A 17,790-nucleotide genomic window follows, 5' to 3' on the forward strand; every position below is an offset into this window, starting at 1 on the left:
AAATCAGAAGAGAGAATAAAAAATAGCAAATAGATAGCAACACCTTTTCTATACCTACATGGGCATCACAAAATTTCCCATCCAGAAGACTACACCATATTTATCATTTTATGTGGATTTTAAGCTACTTTGTAAGTTGATGACACACTGTGGAGTTCTTAGTACAAACAATAATTTCTCAAAAACTACCCAGAAAATTAAAGAAATTTCTAATTAAATAACTCTGATAACAAACAGGGAGAAACACAAAAATAAACATTTCCTTGACTTGTTTGTTTTCATCAGTCCTTCTGGTTTTGTTCTAGAAAGCTGTATGTACACAGTAAAGAAAATTTACTAAAAAAACCCTTCCTTGTGTAAATACAATGTACTGTAATATTGTATTGAGTTATATATTTGAAAATTTATTTCTTCTTAAAAAGAGACTCTGTATTTTCAATACAGTAATATTGTGAAGACATTTAAAGAGTATCACCAGCTCACTGAGGTGACTGTATAACCTACTCTTGAAAGTGAGTTGCCTCTGCAGGTACTTGAGGGTTGCTATCTATTTGAACGTGGCTGAGCATTTCATTTTATCAAAAATGCCACCAAATGCTCATATTCTGTGTGGTCAGTGCAGTCCCTAGGACAAGTCTAATGAAGATATGTTCCACCAAGGCAGGAAAAAAAAAACCAAAACCAACAACGTAAAATTTTAAAAATGGGAAAATATTTACAACTTTCCTAAGTCTGTTAGGTTGAGTTTTCTGTTTTAATATTCTTCAGTGCATTTTCAGAGGAAGGTTCCAAGGCTAGGAGTATAAGCATTCTGGTCCGGTCCCATACATGTCTGCAAGCCTTTTAAATCGAGGGCCCCAGTCACTGAGGTAATCGTAGTTCTGGTCAGAGTTTGAGCTGATGGAATCTAAAGAACTGAGCGACTCCGCCACTGAGCCGTTCCCCTCAAATGCGTACGTCTGCAGGGAGTCGTAGGGCGGCGCACAGGGGTCCACGTCAGCTTCTTTTAGTCTTTCCCAGATAAATTCCCTAAAAATGACATTATCTGGGATACTTTTAAAAGTCGGTCTGCTCAAGAACTGAATCTCAGGTGTCACGTCCCTTCTGGTCTTGGTGTCTCGCATGATGTTGAGGTTCCTCAAGGCAGCCATGTCAAAAGCCTCTGTGTCTTCTTCTCCCCCACCCTCATCATCGTACCTGACAATGTTTTCTCTGATATCTCTCTCTTCATCAAAAATGAGGGGCTCTTTTTTCCGTCGCCTCATGGTGACAATCAGCAAGACAAGAACTGGAACAAAGAAAAGTTAGAGTTTTAGCAGTGCTGAAGTTTTCTCATATTTTTCCTAATGTTGGAAGTATCCATTAATTTATATGGCAAAGACCCAAGGAATTTATGCAGACAGATGCAATAAATTTATGCAGTTAGATGTGAAACCTAGCAGATTATGAAATAACTTTTAAACCATAAGCTTTTTAGACCCTAAAGAATCTATTTCCCAAATCATTCAGGATTACCATCTTCATCTCTAATAATAATATCCTATATTGTCTGCTAAACATAAATTTCAATACTGGTTCAGTCTGACTATGAAAATCTCACATCCGAGAAATTATAATAATTTAAAAAAAAAAAAAAAAACAAGAAACTTTTCCTGAACTCTTAAATGCCCAAGTGATAAAAGCACATCCATAAATTGATGGAATAGAATTTAAAAACCATGCTTTGGAAAGTGACAGCATTACAGTGTATGATCAATATCTGCTGAATAAAAAGAAAGTTTAAAAATGTTATATTGGAGAACATTGATAAGACTTAGTTCATGGAATAAAACCACGTCTATATAGGATCTCACTTTCTTGAAAAGTGCAAAGTACTGCACTTGAGACTTCTGCCTTATATCTAATGAGAACTGTTATGGCTAGAGTTTACTGGATAAACCAGTACTAGAAATGTAATTGTTTATTTAATTTTAACCCCAAAGTTTCTTTCAGCTTGATAGCTAACACTAAACTGCAGTGGCAGCCAAAAGCACTGAAAGAAACTAGCTCAAGGCTCCTCTAGTTCTAATACAGTTTTGGTAGAGAAACATCACTGGTGGCACACAAAATATGGAACCAATGCTGTGAATATTGCATCCATCTGTGGGACATGATGGAGTGTGAATCATCCTCCTAGAAAATAATTAATACTATATTGTAGCATCTGGATAACATTTGCTGAGTTAATGACACTCCTAGGATATCACAGGCATCACTATGATTGAAAAAATAACAGTATGTTGAAAAGTGTCATTCCACATTTAATTAATCTCTTCTGATTTTATGACTATTTTTAATGTTAAGATTATGTGATTATATGCATTGATAACATTTTCAGTCTTTACTTACAATGCCAATTAAATGCTGTAGAAACATATGGAAAAGCAAAAGCTAAAAGGTGGAAGAGATAAAATTAAGCTTAAGGTTCCCTAGGTAGTCTCAAAAATGGCCTCTACAAATTGCATGATGTGGGACTACCATTCTTGAAAGCCTTTTCATGGAATGATCTTAAAATCAGTACCAATCTAGTCATTGTAAGGAATGACTTAATATTTCAATCACATAGCCAGAATAAACCAGTAAATTGTACATGCAAGAAAGCGGTATCAGTCTACAGATGTTATGGTACAATTTGGACTGGCTAAAGCCAGAGATGCCTTTCTGCACTATTTTTATTTCCCTTTGGAACCACACATGTCTAAAAATAAAGCTGCAACTACATTTTTTTTTACCCTAAAATTTTTGACAAATATATTAGGCAACGATTCATTCCTCTTTTCTCAGCAGCTACCAAGCACATATGCAATAGTCCATCTACTAACAGATGTCTCATGACTATATTACGACGTAATCAACACCACTCTTTCACGTTTTTTGCCCCTGGCATCTACCTGATTCATCCTTTATATATTGAATTCAGAAGCCACTAGTTTGGGGCATTTTGCTTTGAACAATATTTACATAAGCAGTTTAATAATATGAAATATTGACCTTTAAAGTGACATTTGTGAAATTTCAAAACATTCTGATATTTGTATAATAAGCTGTAAATTATACGGCAGAGAACATAAAATTTTCATCAGATACAATTGCACTCCACTCTTAATGCTTTTCCTTATTATAAAAGATATTTTAAAGTGAAATTACCTTGCTGACAGTACAAATAGATATTTCAAACAAGATTTCTATTGGCATAACTTCTTAAATATTGTTTTTAGCATTTACTGCCACATTTTTATTGCCACATAAGTAAGAAGCTAATCATTTACTTCATTCAATAAATGCATTTTTACTCTACTGTCCCTCTTAACATACTTCATGCTGAAAGTTAAAGACATGCTAATAAGAGTAAAATAAGAAACTTAGTAGGAAGGTCTGCCTAAAGGTACAATAAAAATCAAGATACAATTAACATTTTATATAGTGTTCCTTCTACCTCTCACACTTGCTTGAAGCCAAGAAAAATATGGAGTCTTTCTAAAGGTTAAATATTTTAGCATTTAGATAACTTTATAAGATTATTAATTTCTAGCCTTTCCAGCAGCCATGAACAATAAAGTTTAACCTCTAAATGAAAAAAGCTTTAGCTTCATTGGAGGAGCTGCAGAAATGAATACAAACCTAAACAATTTTCACTGCTATTTAATCAAATGCAAATGGTTTTAAAGTTTTTTCATTTCTCATTAAGTAATGGTGGGCTTTTATTTCCTACATTTATGACAAAAGCAGACATTAAGTCAGTAATTAGGGACTGTCTGAACTACTAAAAACCTAATTTCATGGTTCTTAGAAAAGAAACAATACAGTGGAAAACCTTTAGGCACAAATGTATTGCACACTGAGGGCACTAGACTGGCTTCATACAGATACACCCAACTCACACTAAGGAGATGAAATGACTATACAGATTTCATATGTGATGTAACAAATAAACAAATCAATCGATATTTTAAGCTGCTAATTATAAAATCTTAATAACCAGAATTAACAAAGACTGATTTAAACTAACCTTTTAATTCTTCTGATTTACCTAAATTTTTACAATATTGATTTCCTTTAATAGGTACAGTAACCAAGCAAAAAAATTGTTTGTCTTTATATTAGTTGCAGTAATACACAGTTTTATCCTTGTGTCTAGTATACATTTAATGTTTTTAGTATCAGTTCAACCAAATCACTCTTTAAACAAACACCTTAGAATGCAAAAGTGGATTTTTGCTTTGCCACTTTTCAGTGTGCTTTCTGGAATTAGCATGAAATTTCCATTTTGGTATGATCTGGTAATAAGTCAGGTTAATTTACCCTAACATATTTTTCTGGTTTAGTATTAATTTTTCCTTTTGTACTCAAGGCAACTGCAACATCATTGTAAGGAAGCCATAAAGTCGTGAGAGGCCCTGAGAGAGAAGACTACATGTAGAGCTATACAGAAAGGCACAGAGCTAAATCACAAGCATTACCATGATTTGTATACACTACAGCCCTAAGCCAAGAATTTACTATAGCAATAAGCCACATCAGCTGCGAGCAGATCTGCACACTGGTTTATGCCTTAGGTGTGTCATGATTCATAAAGCTGATGATTGGAGATCCCCAGCCATCTAAGCAGCGTACTAATAGGTTTATTGAAGTTATACCTTGCAGTTGCCAGTACAGTCAGATAACGATTGGTGATAACAGAGGCCAAGACTCAGGAAACTTGAATTTGATTTCCACTTAACAAACTTCACCTATACCTGTTGCTTAATCAGTTTGGACTGATATTTGCAAAGTGACTGTGACCTTTAAATGCCCACAATGAGTGACCCTAATCAGCTCCCGAACTTTCAGAAAACAGCTGCTGCATTTCATATTCAACCACTTTCTGAAAGTGTTGCTTTGGGTACCCCTAGTTAAATGTTTTCTCCCAGTTATACTTATCACTATTAAAACTGCAAGGCCGAACCTTACACATACTACATAGCCACATTCTGTACATGTTATACCTACTTAGAAAATAGGGTTCTTATGACTAGAACTGTTTTTTCTTGTTAACAAATCATGGTTATGTGTTCTGATTTAATTTCGGTTTGCAGGTATTTTGATAATGATAACAAATTTGATGTCTTTCAACTGAAAAAAAAAAGATTCAAAGCTGCATTTTCAAGTTTTATTAATGTATTATTCTTGTAAACTCTAGTGCCACACCAATAGGAGGCTTTCTTCAGTCTTCCTAAGAAAATAGGAGACACTAATAGATTACATTTAGAAGTATGAAAGACAACAACTATGAAAAAGTATTGTGCCAATATAGCTTTTAGTACAAAGAAAATACTTAACCTCTCAAAAATGATTAGGTTATCTACAGGTGAATATTCTGTTTGTGTGATTTTATGTAAACATTTCATGCTAAACAGTTGTTACACTGTTTCTGGAAGATGCTAACTGAAAAACAAATTGCCTTGAATTAAATTATCATATAATTTTCAGAAAAGTTAAGAAAATTCTATTTGCTTTCCTCAAATCTATTTGTAGTCCAAAATTATTCAGGCTACCTTTTCATATGCTTTTTATGGTTTTTTGAGTTTTTTTTCTTTCTGTAAAGCTTAGCTTTACTGCATAATTGGAAACTAGTTTTTAGTAATTAAAAAAGTATTGCAATTTTCTTATGAAATGAAATTTACAATTTAAATTTCATCACTCAATATGAAGATAGAGATTTTGTTTTTAAATGTTGTTAGCTTTTAAAAATTATTTTCATTTGAAAAAATAGTCTATACTAGGTTATATGCAATTCTCATAAAAAGAGTGTAATTTAATAACATTCTTCCTTCTTAGAGTCAGTGAAAACATTGTGCTTTCCTAAAACTGATTGGTTGCTTAAGTAAAAGTAGTAACACTAAGAAATCCCACTGAGACAATCCAGGTCTTGATAAAGGCGAATATATATTAGCCACAGGGATGTATGGGGCAAGATCAAAAAGTATATCATACTAACTTCAAGAAAGTAAGACCTGGTTGAGAATTCAATACCCTGGTGCCAGAATGCATGTATTCATTCCATCTATGCAAATTTCATGCTTTCTCGGCCTTACAACTGGCACCCACATTAAGTTGACATTGATTAATATGACTGGATTTGCACTGCGTGTTAATCTTGGGTTAGGGAAAGATATTGATCCAGTAGACTGTATCTTCTTTCACTGATAAAGTCTTACACAAAAATGTTGATCCCTTGTTCCAGTCCTGAAACCATTTGCCAACAGCTGAAGCCAGATTTTTATGCTATACTAGTAGATCTTCAGCATTTTTCTCAGGAATTTTGCAAAGGGCAAAAGGGCAAAAGTAAATTCCTAGCAATTCTTAGCAACTCCACCATACAGCTGATCCCACAAAACATATTTTAGGAGCAAATGAGAGAAGAAGAAACTCTCTGGGACCAGACAAACAGCTCGGTTTTATTGGGCATCAGGGATGCTTAGATATCTTTTCCTTGTGGACACTGGCACGTGACTGAGACTAAAATGGGATACAATATCAAAATGCAGTACTCAAAGTCAGGGTTATCATACAAACACAGTCTAACCTGTTCCTGCAGCTTTGAACTGTACTCAAAAGGAACAGTTCAGATTGGAAGTGATGGTGGCACATACAAATGCCTTTTTGGATAAACAATGTTGATGCCTTCAGACAGATGACTTTGGAAAACCAAAGTCTTTGACAAATAAAATCATTGCTGAGGTGGTAATATGCAAGATTTTTTTACCAAACCCTTGTTCAGAATACTTTAAAAATAGCTTTGTTTCCACTCAATGGTCTTCTTGAAACCCTACTGCTTTTATTTAAGAAAGGTTTATGACCAGACCAAGTTGCATGGTACCTACAGCAGTTTCCTACGTAATCTTCAGAAACTAGCTTTTCATGTCTAACAAAAATGGTGAGATTTCCTTTTCAGATCAACTGAATTGCTATGGTTACAGGACTTTTATTCCTAAGTACATAAAGTTTAAAGCCGGTGTTTTTTCACTGATACTAATGCCAGTTGATATAAGAGAATATTTTTATATCTTTTTGAACTCTAACATTTAGCTTCATGTCCCAATAAAGTTCATTTGTGCACATAAATTGGCTCGAAATGCTGCTAGAAAAATGATATTTAAAAATGTTCATTAAAACTTTTGGCAATAATTTCCTTCCATTTCTTAAACCTAGACCTAACCATGTGTTGAGTGAGAATAGAGTCTTATGGTGTTAGATTTCTTTATGTCACGGAGACAGAAAACTTTAGAAATGCCATCTCCTATATATATATGTAAGTTAGTTGCAGAGTTAGTGATTTTTATTACTCTGTAAAAAAAGTACGCAACAGGTTTTTTGTTTTGGAGTCCTTTAGAAATATTTTAGCAGAAGGAGCATCTCCTTTTAATGGTTTCCAGTGACACGAATCAGAGTGTGAAAGAGGACATATCTGTACATGCTGGAAATACTTCCAGGGACAGAAGTTTGGACAAAAGTCTCTTGATTTGTCCTATGGAAATTACTTCGATAACAGCGGCAGATAAAACACTACTGGGATTATACCAACAAAAGAAGACTGTGGTCTTCTTCCCTTCCTTAGACTGGTATATACAGACAGGGAATAGAAAAATCTCTTAATTGATAGCAACACTGATGAAAATTCTTGTGTGCTGAACCAGGTACCCTGGTAACATAAAAAATTTCAGACAAAACCCAAAACTTCACTTTTGTTCACCTTAGCCTTCATCTTTATTTCTTGATTTGACCCTTTATTCTCCCTTTTACTGTTTAATGACTAGGTATTACATGAGAAATGCTAGGCAAACTAGGATGTTGACACTATTCCGCTCTTTTCCACTGCCTTTTGTCTAGTTGCAGTTTCACTGCCCAACATAAAATCCAGCTGTGCTACCATTTGCAAAAGTAACAAAAGATCACTCTGCAAATGATGTCAATGAATTATGATTCTCATGAGTAAATTGCATCTGTTGTATTTTCTGAATATCTTTTCTTCTATGCAAATCAGTAAATGTTTAAAAACAGTTATGCCTGTGGAAAAGGGATGCTGGTTATATGGTGAGGATGCTAAACCAAATGCTTCCATAAACTGCAATGTCTATCTTGCATTTGATTCAAGTCCAACTTTTTTTTCTTTTACTGTAATTTCTTATATCTGTCTGAAGGCAGCTTGATATAGAAACAAAGTATCTAAATTGATAATCCCAATCTAAATGTTTCTTTGTGCTAATGTTACAAAATGCTGTTCTTTCTTGAATATCTATGCCTGTTCACAGAAATGAGGGAGGAGAGGAATGCTGAAGCTTATATTCATGTATCTTTTGCCACAATGCATTGAATGGAAAATAAGGGTAACAGAAAGGAGACGTACCTAGCAGTGTCAAGACACAAGCCAATATTGCTATCAGGGCTCCAGTGCTAAGTCCTGCAGGCAAGATATATGCTTCTGCATTGCATGTCTGAGCAATACCATCTGCATCACAATCACAGACCCTGATGGTGAGAGTATTTGTGCTACTAAGTGAAGGTGATCCACTGTCCACTATGAATATTGGCAAGTAGAAAACAGACTGTTCCTGTCTTCGAAACCCATTTCTTTTGGTTAATACTGTCGCAGTATTATCTAGATAAAGGAGTAAAAAGACAAAATTATAACATCTGTGACTTTTCTGAAACACAAGTCTATAAATACTATAGTCTTCTACTTAAAGACTTTATAAAAGCATTACTATTATTTCAACAAGTTTACCTTTCCCAGTCATACAGTTTTGAAGCTGCAGAGGTAAGATCAACTGAAAATCACACACAACTAAACAAGAAGATTTTTACGTTCCAGAAAAGAATATTTCAAAAATGCAGAGATACATTTGTTTTTAGCTAAGCTCACATTTTCACAGCCTGGATAGATAGCTGAAGATGAGATAATTGTAAAAATTATCCTTCAGTGATCAGATTAGGTATCTCAATACATGTTTCCAGTTAATTTATAAGCATCTATTTCAACTATTTACAGCTATAGATATCATATTAATGGAAGCAATGACCATATTAATATGGTCATTCAGAATAGGTTCTGAAGATCAATGAAATATTTTTTGAATGCAAAAAAATTCCTATCCATGCAAAAACAAAGTAATTGTTCATGCAACAAAGAAATGCTGTTGTTTTCAAACTCTTCTGAGATTCAAGATGGCTATTATAATCAGTCTAAAATGTATAGATTGACAGTGGTCTGAGTTATGTGATTAAAAAGCCTGTGTGTTCAAGAAGATATGTACAAAACTCTCCGTGTACAACACAGATTGAGAGCTCCTGAGAGGTAGGGAGTTACATCCCCCAGCACCCACCATGTATATAAATATTCATTCAGTTTATCTATCTACCTTTCCACTTACCTATCTATCCATAGACAGACATATTGGTAGTCAGTAAAGTTATCTTACTGTGTCATCTATTATATCTGGCAAAATATGCAAACACCTTGGTGTAACATCAAACGAGAGATGCATAAAATTAACTAATGTTGAATTAGGCAGCTGCTGCTGTGTCTTTTACATCCACTGATTTTACAGGCATTACAAAAGTCTAGTATCACTTTTATTAAATTATAAATTTTCTGGAAGAGGGTCTCTTTTCATTACTTACAATTTTGTCAGGTTTCTGAACAGTCCTATTCTAATGCACTTTTATTATTTTGATCATTGTTACTGTTAGAGTCTTCAGTTTTAAACTGCGAGCTGCTCATATGAAGAAAATCAAGCATTTCATTAACTACATGTAAGGTAAGGCAAGGAAGACCTGCATGAAAGAACTTTATTAGGTCACACATTATACTTACTGAATATTATTCAAAGTCTGCCTGTACAAAGAGTGTCCTTCAGTGTCCATATGTTTGTTTTTCTTGTTTTACTAATAGGATGACTTTGTAGCTCTGGCTAAGTACTGATCCATAAAAGAGCAGTGCAAGAGCAATACCCTGTCTATTTAGTTCTGTTTGCTACAGCTAATAGCTAAACTGCCTGACACGTGCCCAGCTGCTGCACTGTGCAGTGCAACTAATGAGGGCAGTAATTAGAGTGTGTTCTCAGATATTTTAACTAACAGAAATGGGTTGTCAGTGGGAGTCTTTGAGGAAACAGTCATAAGAAGTCTGCGCAAATATTATAGGCAGCTTTCATTATCAAAAGCATTCCTCAAAAGGGGATGTACTTAGTTACTGAAAAGATGTGTTTTTCTAAAAATCAAACAAAATCCCCACAAATGACAAAACATCTCCATCAATCGTGTACTCATTTTTTATGCCCTGAGTTATATTAATAAGTCATGAATTCCTGGACATTTTTCAGTCACTGCCCCAAGGTAAAATATAATTTGGATAAAAACCTATAAATACAAGCAGAAAATGTGAAGAATGACTGATGGAAAAAAAAAAACAAGAGAAAGTAAAGATTTAAAGATTTGATGCTGCTCTGTTTGGCTCAAAGCTTTAAATGATTCAAGCAACAGCTTAATTCCTTTGACAAACAGTCTACAGATAAAAATATTTGGCAGGCTGATGGTAGTTTATGTCCCTACCAGAACAGAAATTTATGTAAGCCATAATAAGCATGCTGCATTGAAAATGGAAGGTGCTATTGGTGAATATTTACCAAATCAAAATTTTCTTACCTTTGTTGTCCTGCAATGTAAAATTGTGGTTATTTGCTGCCTCTGCTGTTAAACTGAAGTAGAACTGATGGCCATTTGGTGGGTCATCTTTATCAATTGCACTAATTTTTTGGATCACCTGTTTTGAGATACATCAGGGTTTCATTGAAGCATATGTAGATGTATATTACATAATCCCTCTACCAAAATATCAACCCTCCCTTGTGTTGTAGTAATCTTGAATTTTAGTTTTCTAATCTCCTAAGCATGTAGAGACTGTTCATGTGTGACTCAGCTCTCCACCTGTACCAAATTTATGGACCAAAGCAATGCTCTCCAGGCTCTGGGAGAAAGTTAGGTCCTATCATTTGCCAGAGCTTGGAGTAATAAACTACATAGCAGTGGAAGAAGTGTACCTTCTGGATGGCTCTTAGTGTAGTTATCAGTGGCTGCAATCAATGCTGTAAACCTTCACAAGGAAACCGTGATGTTTTTGAGCATTTGAATTAATGTACTTTTTTTTTTAATATAATGCAAAACAGAAAGGCACATTATAGGTATATTATTATTGTTTTCTCAACCTTCATTACTAATTCTATTTCATTTTCTAAAATTCTGTCAAAATCTACCTCTAAAGAATTTGTCACCACTGCTTAAAAATCTACAAAAATTGGAAATTCCAATTCTCTGGTCCAGTTCTGATCAGAGTGCAGGGAAAACAGAAAGGTACAACAATAAGAGCATGCACAGTGTTTCTCATGAATACAAGCTAATAATCATAGTGGTGTTTTTGTCAGAATTTAAATTATGAGGTGATTTTGAAATATGCAATAAACATCTACCACAGGAAGGACAATACACTGGGAGAAGGCACAAAAGCACAAAGTCTTCCTGGAAATATGCAGGATCTATGCAGGTGCAACATCTACAAGTTTTCTGGAAGTGGGAGGAGAGACTGAGAAAGTACATGTATTTTGTGAGGTCTTCCAAAGCTGAGAGGAAAAAGCCAAATATGAGGTACATCAAGGACAAACAACAAGTGATAGATTTAGCTAGGTCTAGGACTACTTGGAAGATATTTGTGTAGTTGAAAATATGAGAATAAAAAATAGGAATACATTCCCAATGTGAAACTGCGTCCTTAAGGTCCATACTTCCTATGGGGATTAAAAGTGTGTCCTCATTTTCAGAATGGTGGACATTTAGTTTCAGAATAATCTTTGTGTTACTACTTCCCACTTCCCACAAAAATTAGAAGTATGCGTTTTGGGTATTATTCAAAATTAGGTGAGTTAAGTAAAAGGTATCAGTTATACAAGAAAGAAACCCAGAGATTTTAACATGACTTTCAACCAATATTTTTTGTACCTGGATTCTTCCTACTGTTTGCTTGTACTGTTCATCAGAGCCTCATTCTTAATGTTATAAGAGGATTTTTCTTAAAGCTGGAAGGCTTTCATAAGGAATGGCTGATTATCTGTTAAAAACATACATAAAACCTATCAAGGCATACCTGACCAGGCTGAGCATTTTCACAGACAGTAGTCTCATACTCCATGGCAAACTCAGGGGCATTGTCATTGATGTCAAGGATTGTGATGGCTACATAGCCTCTCCCAATCTGTGCTGGATTCTCTACAAGAAAAAAATCCAATAAAACAATTAAGAGGAGATCCTTGCAAGTTATTCTGAAGGTCATTATCTTTTTTATTTGCATTCTTCTTTTGATATGCATGTCAAATCAATTATAATCCCTCCCTCAAATACAAAGGAAGTTCTTGTCTTGATCTTCTGTACCAACATTTGTGTGCTCCAGCTGCTTCAATTAATCTAAAATTTTACTCTCAGGGTAAACTGGAAATCTTACTCACTAATCACAGCATTGATTTGATTCAAATCACATGGAAGGATAAAAGCAAGATGATGTAAAATCATCACCAAGCTAGCCAGAACATCACTCATACTGAGAATAGCATGATTGTTATAGGTTAAACTTTTTTTTTTTTTTTTTTTTGGCTGAACTCCAGAAGGGTCAGTCTATTGAGAAGTCAAAAACCAGAATTTTATCAGCTATGTATAAGACTAAATAAGAGAAGCAAATCTGAAGCAAATCCCAAAGTATTTAAATTGCACACAAAACTAAGTATTTCAACGATGTCATTAACATGTTGAACACATTAAATATGAATCACATTGTAAACTGGTACATATCTCTAGCTAAACTATGAGTATGTTCATTGTCCAATGTCAAACTTTAACTGTAAACAATAATTATATTTTGAACTAAGCATAAGGACATCAGTGAGCACAATACTTATTTTTTGTCTCTTTCAGAGCAGGGGAAAGAGTTGTTATAATTCTTGTTTACCAAAAATGATAATATCAATGTTACAATAAAAAACTTTACAAAAGTTCAAACATGTATTTATCTTTTTATAGTGTATTGCAGCCACATTTTAATAAATATTTTAAGCATGAAAATGTTAATTCACAAGGTGGGTTTTTTGGCTGTTCTTTATATCACATTTGAAATGCCAGAGAAGCAAGCCTTTTTGACACCAAATTTGTCCTCTGCTGAGCTAAGCTTATTGAAAACCAAGCAGACATAAATATAAATAAAAGCAGTACAAGTTTTTACTTGTGCTCCTAGACTCTCATTTGTGTCAGATATGCCCCTTGTCTACCTCATCAGTTTTGCTACCACCCAGGAAAATTTTTGTTTTCTATTTTGTGTTTTTAGACCAAAATTCTACTCGTGATAATAGAAGATGGATTCATAGAGATGCTAAACAATAAATCTTGACTTTCAGGTTGAATGTTAAATTAAGCTCACTGAAATCAAGAAGTAATGATTTTTACAACAGCAAGCCAGAGAACTGATAACTTTTTATTATCACAGCCCAACAGAGTACTAAAGATGAAATTTGAAAATATAAATTCTTCAAATATAAAAGCACTTTACAAAATGTATTCAAAGCAGAACAAGTTATGTTTGAACCTGCATTAGAAGAATTCTTATATCAATTTGAAGCATTACATTTTTTAGCACTTTTTATCTTACACTAGGAAAAGATACCAAATACAAAATGACTTCTACAGTGGTACCTTAGAGTCAGGAAAATGAAACTACATCAGCATTCATATCCCCTTTTCTTTATACCTATGGCTGACCAAGAGCAATCAACTCTGAGATGGGATAACTACTGTCCCCTATCTTCCATATCACCTTTCCTGTAATGACACTTAGTGTGAGACTGCTGACTTAACAGATTTAATCTTCCTTTGTATTTGTCTTTCAGAAAATAAAAGCATACACAAGGTGTGAAGCAATGAAGGAGCAAACACCTAAACTGTTGTATTTTTATATTTTTATCATATAGATTTCTTTTGCATTAAGTAATATATTATTTTTATCTGCCACAGTTTGCTGCTGCCAGAACTTCTCTAAGTAAAGCTCATCAAAACCAAGCCTGAAGCTTTACACACAAACTGTCGATAAAAATCTTTCTATGGATACTTACGACTTTCCATGGCCAAAACTGTGATGTTATGAACAGCATTAGTTTCCCTGTCCAAAGATTTGGCAGTTGTAATGACTCCACTGTTGGCATCAATATTGAAATACCTCTCCAGATCTGTGTTTCGATCTATTGAATACCTAGGTAAAGGATGAAAGAAACTTTTAATTTATGCTCATTTGCAGCCTGTAAAAATATTTCACTGATTTCTTATTAGAGGGGAAGCACTTCCACTGTTTCCTTAGTTTGAGCATCAGTCCAGTTTCCCTGGGGCATTGAGAGAAGCAAAGGCACTTGCAAAGGTGAGAGAATTACACAGTGACTTGTGCTGCCAGTGGCAGGCTACACTCCCAGAGTGTCATCTTAAGCGAAGTATTCCTCTGTCTTTTCTTTCTTCCTCTGTGCTGTAAAACAAACTCAGGAATTAATCAAATAGCATCCTCCTGAGAGCCAGCTAAGGAGGTGAGTTGGAATTTGCTACAAGTCTGTACCAGCCGGGCACTGATCCCATGGGGCTGGCAGTCTGAGCACAGAACTTTCTATTATCACCACAAGAGACCCTGAGTCACCCATAGCTGCAGGGGAAGGGGTAAAAAGGAAAGATGATGCAGCCTAGGGTCAAGGGATTGCATGTCATCACTGTCAGCTCACAGCACTTCACTGTCATTAAACAAACACAGGCTCATGCCCTGAACTCTTTGGCTTATCACATCTTTACCTCCCAATTTGTTTTAGGAAGGGGAACTCCTTAGGAGCTCCTTAGCAAACTGAAAATAGCATAAGAGAAAAGGTCAAAACATCTGTGGGTGATTTTCTTATATCCCTTTTTAGAGTAAGGGACAGCTCATTAAGCAGATTTAGATTTAGAACTGGAGAATTTTTGACATTAGATTTATAACTGGGTCATATTCTTGCACTCTCATTTAGGTCAAGTAGGTACTCCAGAGCACTTCCCTACACTCAGGATGAATTAAAATGTCTGAACCAGATCAAGTGTGAGTGTTGCAATTACTGACACACTGATGATATATTAGATTATTGATATAACATAAATCATGTGCTTAGAAGAACACGGAAAGAAAGAACAATGCAAGACAATTAAACAATGCGACTTCCTAGACACAATGATCTTATGAAACCATTTTTTTGTTGTATTTTATAATATACATCTTCTTTACTGTATTACTGTGTTTTTATCTTTGCCTCCTACCTGTATAATCTAAGTGCAGAGCCTTGTTACATAATTAGAATTGTTTACCTGTATTATGTCGCAGCGAGAGAGAGAATAACGAGTTATAACAACAACAGTAATAGCAGTTTTTGTGGATTACCGCTTTCCCTCTTTTTCTTCTTTCATTTTGTCTTAACTGTAGGCCATTTTTCACTTTATTTCTTGCCAGCACTGTTGTTTATTTGGTCAGCGGTGTTCTACAACTGCTTTGAGGCTGGCAAGTTTCCCCATGAGACCATACCTGTCACCTCTGCTATGTAGTCAATCTTGGCAGGCCTCACAGCTGAGATTCAATCTCCTGCCAGATTTCCCTTAGAAATCCTCAGATTTCCCAATTATTAAGTCTATCATTATGTAACTTGAAGAGTCAAAGGAGAAGGAGGAGAAAGAGAAGGAGAAGTAGAAAAGCAGGAGGTGATGGAGAGGTGAGAACGACAAAAAGGAAGAAAGCAGTAAAGGAGGGAGACAAGGAGGGAGCTAGGGAAGGAGGGCGGAAAAGCAAACAAGTTATATAAATTGGATGATCTCCTTATGAAACAAGGAGAAAAATAATTCTATGCATAGGAAGCAAGCAGTTTCCCTTATTTATAAGCATTATATACATACTCAAATTCTAAAAAAAAAATATTTTAAATATATTTAATCCTTTAATTCCTCACAGCCATAGTACTTGAAAATCTTTGAGCTGCAGGGGTTTTAAATCCTTTATTTAAGCTAGTTCAAACGTCAGTGGTTCTCTGGTCCTTATGAGATAACCTTTTATTTTCAAAACATTTATTATTTTCCCTAGTCCTTGGTATTGTCAAGGTTCTGTGTCTGATCTTGTAATTTCAACATTTTCTGAATTGTAACAAATCTAGATTTTAATCAGCATCAATATAATCCAGTGTTTGGAAGTTGGAATACTTATTTATAGATTAATAGTTTAAACTCCTTAAACAGATCATGAAAAGTTTTATGCATTAATCCTTCTTAGCACATTCCAACTTTAGAGGAATCTGTCTCTGATATATCAGAGTGTTTGCAGAACAGCTTTAAATTATATTATCTTTCAGTACCTTTGACCATGTACATAGCAGGTTCACAAGCACATAGAAAAATCCTCACTACTTTTCTTTTTTCTTCTCCCTTAAATTCCAAGAAACATTGAAGTAGAAGGAATCTCCAAGATGTTAGCAGGTGATGAAATTATATTTTATGCTGGAATTGTAAACATTAACCAGATCAAGGCCAATAAACTCATCTTTAAGTTTACAAAGGAGTCACAAGCATTCTGAGCATGGCCTGCAATAATGGAACTGTGTTTAAGCCTATTCTAAATTATTCTGGTAACCAGATATTATATACCAGATGCTAACATTAGTGCCAGAAAATACTACCACAGCAAAGAAAAAATTCACAAGTAAATCCATGCCAAACATTCATTTAGGACTTGTTTATTCATTGTAGGAATCAGCTACTTTGAATAAGTTGCAAATATATAACAAAAGAGATTTTTGCATCACCTCTAGGAGTGAAACATATGCTTTACTTTTGCAAAAGATCTCTGCTTTAGAAATTTCACTTGATTCCCAAGTTCATTTTCAATGTGTGAAAGGAAAGACTTAACATTACCAAAACAAATACCCACAAAGATCTTTCCTATGTATGCCCTAAGTGAGCAATAAAACCAAATGTAACTAAGCACTAACTTTTAATTGTGTATGAGTTCCTCCCCCTGCAGATGTTTAAATTCACAGAGTTCCAAAGTTACAACCATTACTCTCTAGATCCTTTGTGTGTTCCTTTGAGAATTAATATTACTACTCTGCATAAGAAAAATAACAAGTAGCTCATTACTGGTATAGTTAAGGTGGAGAGTCTTTGCCCTTGAGCTCTGACCTTAGATACAGGCAAACAGAAGATTGAGAATTTGTGTTCTCCTATAGTTTCTTAATGATCTTGGACATTACATTGTGGAAGGTTTGAAGGTTTTTCAGACATTGAAGATGAAGAGGTCCTTGGCAGTTTATGAATCTCTAGTGATCACACCTCTTCCCATTCAAATGTAAGATGTTTGGCTGCAGCAAAATTTACAAAACAAAAAGCATTTAACCATCCTGACTAGAACAGGATGCATCTCATCCTGTCCACTTCTTTCATGTGAAGAGTTTTTATCACTGTTTCCTGCTGTGGGACCTCAGCTCCAATTTCCATGTGAGAATCTATGTCCTATTACATTCTGATTCCTAGTGGACACAGACTATGAATCATTATTCAAGCCTACATGTATATTATAGATACAATTTTTGATCCTGGTTGATTTAAGGGAACATAGCTTGGTATAGATCATAATAGACT

General features: G+C 34.7%; 1 protein-coding gene across 1 annotated transcript in view; it reads right to left on the bottom strand.

Annotated features, from left to right (window-relative positions):
• Positions 1–730: 730 nt before the first annotated feature.
• The window catches only part of CDH7 (cadherin 7), a 71,224-nt gene continuing 54,164 nt past the window's right edge, over positions 731–17,790 (bottom strand). Inside the window, exons 7-11 of the mRNA XM_041399282.1 lie at positions 14,223–14,359; positions 12,215–12,336; positions 10,723–10,840; positions 8,426–8,677; positions 731–1,288 (exon numbers count right to left, since the gene is read on the bottom strand). Coding sequence (XP_041255216.1) covers positions 795–1,288; positions 8,426–8,677; positions 10,723–10,840; positions 12,215–12,336; positions 14,223–14,359 — 1,123 coding nt within the window. The 3' untranslated portion in view covers positions 731–794. The remainder of the gene's footprint in view (positions 1,289–8,425; positions 8,678–10,722; positions 10,841–12,214; positions 12,337–14,222; positions 14,360–17,790) is intronic.

Source organism: Onychostruthus taczanowskii, unplaced genomic scaffold (assembly GCF_017590055.1).
Source record: "Onychostruthus taczanowskii isolate IOZ18803 unplaced genomic scaffold, ASM1759005v1 scaffold16, whole genome shotgun sequence".
Taxonomy (NCBI): Eukaryota; Metazoa; Chordata; class Aves; order Passeriformes; family Passeridae; genus Onychostruthus; species Onychostruthus taczanowskii.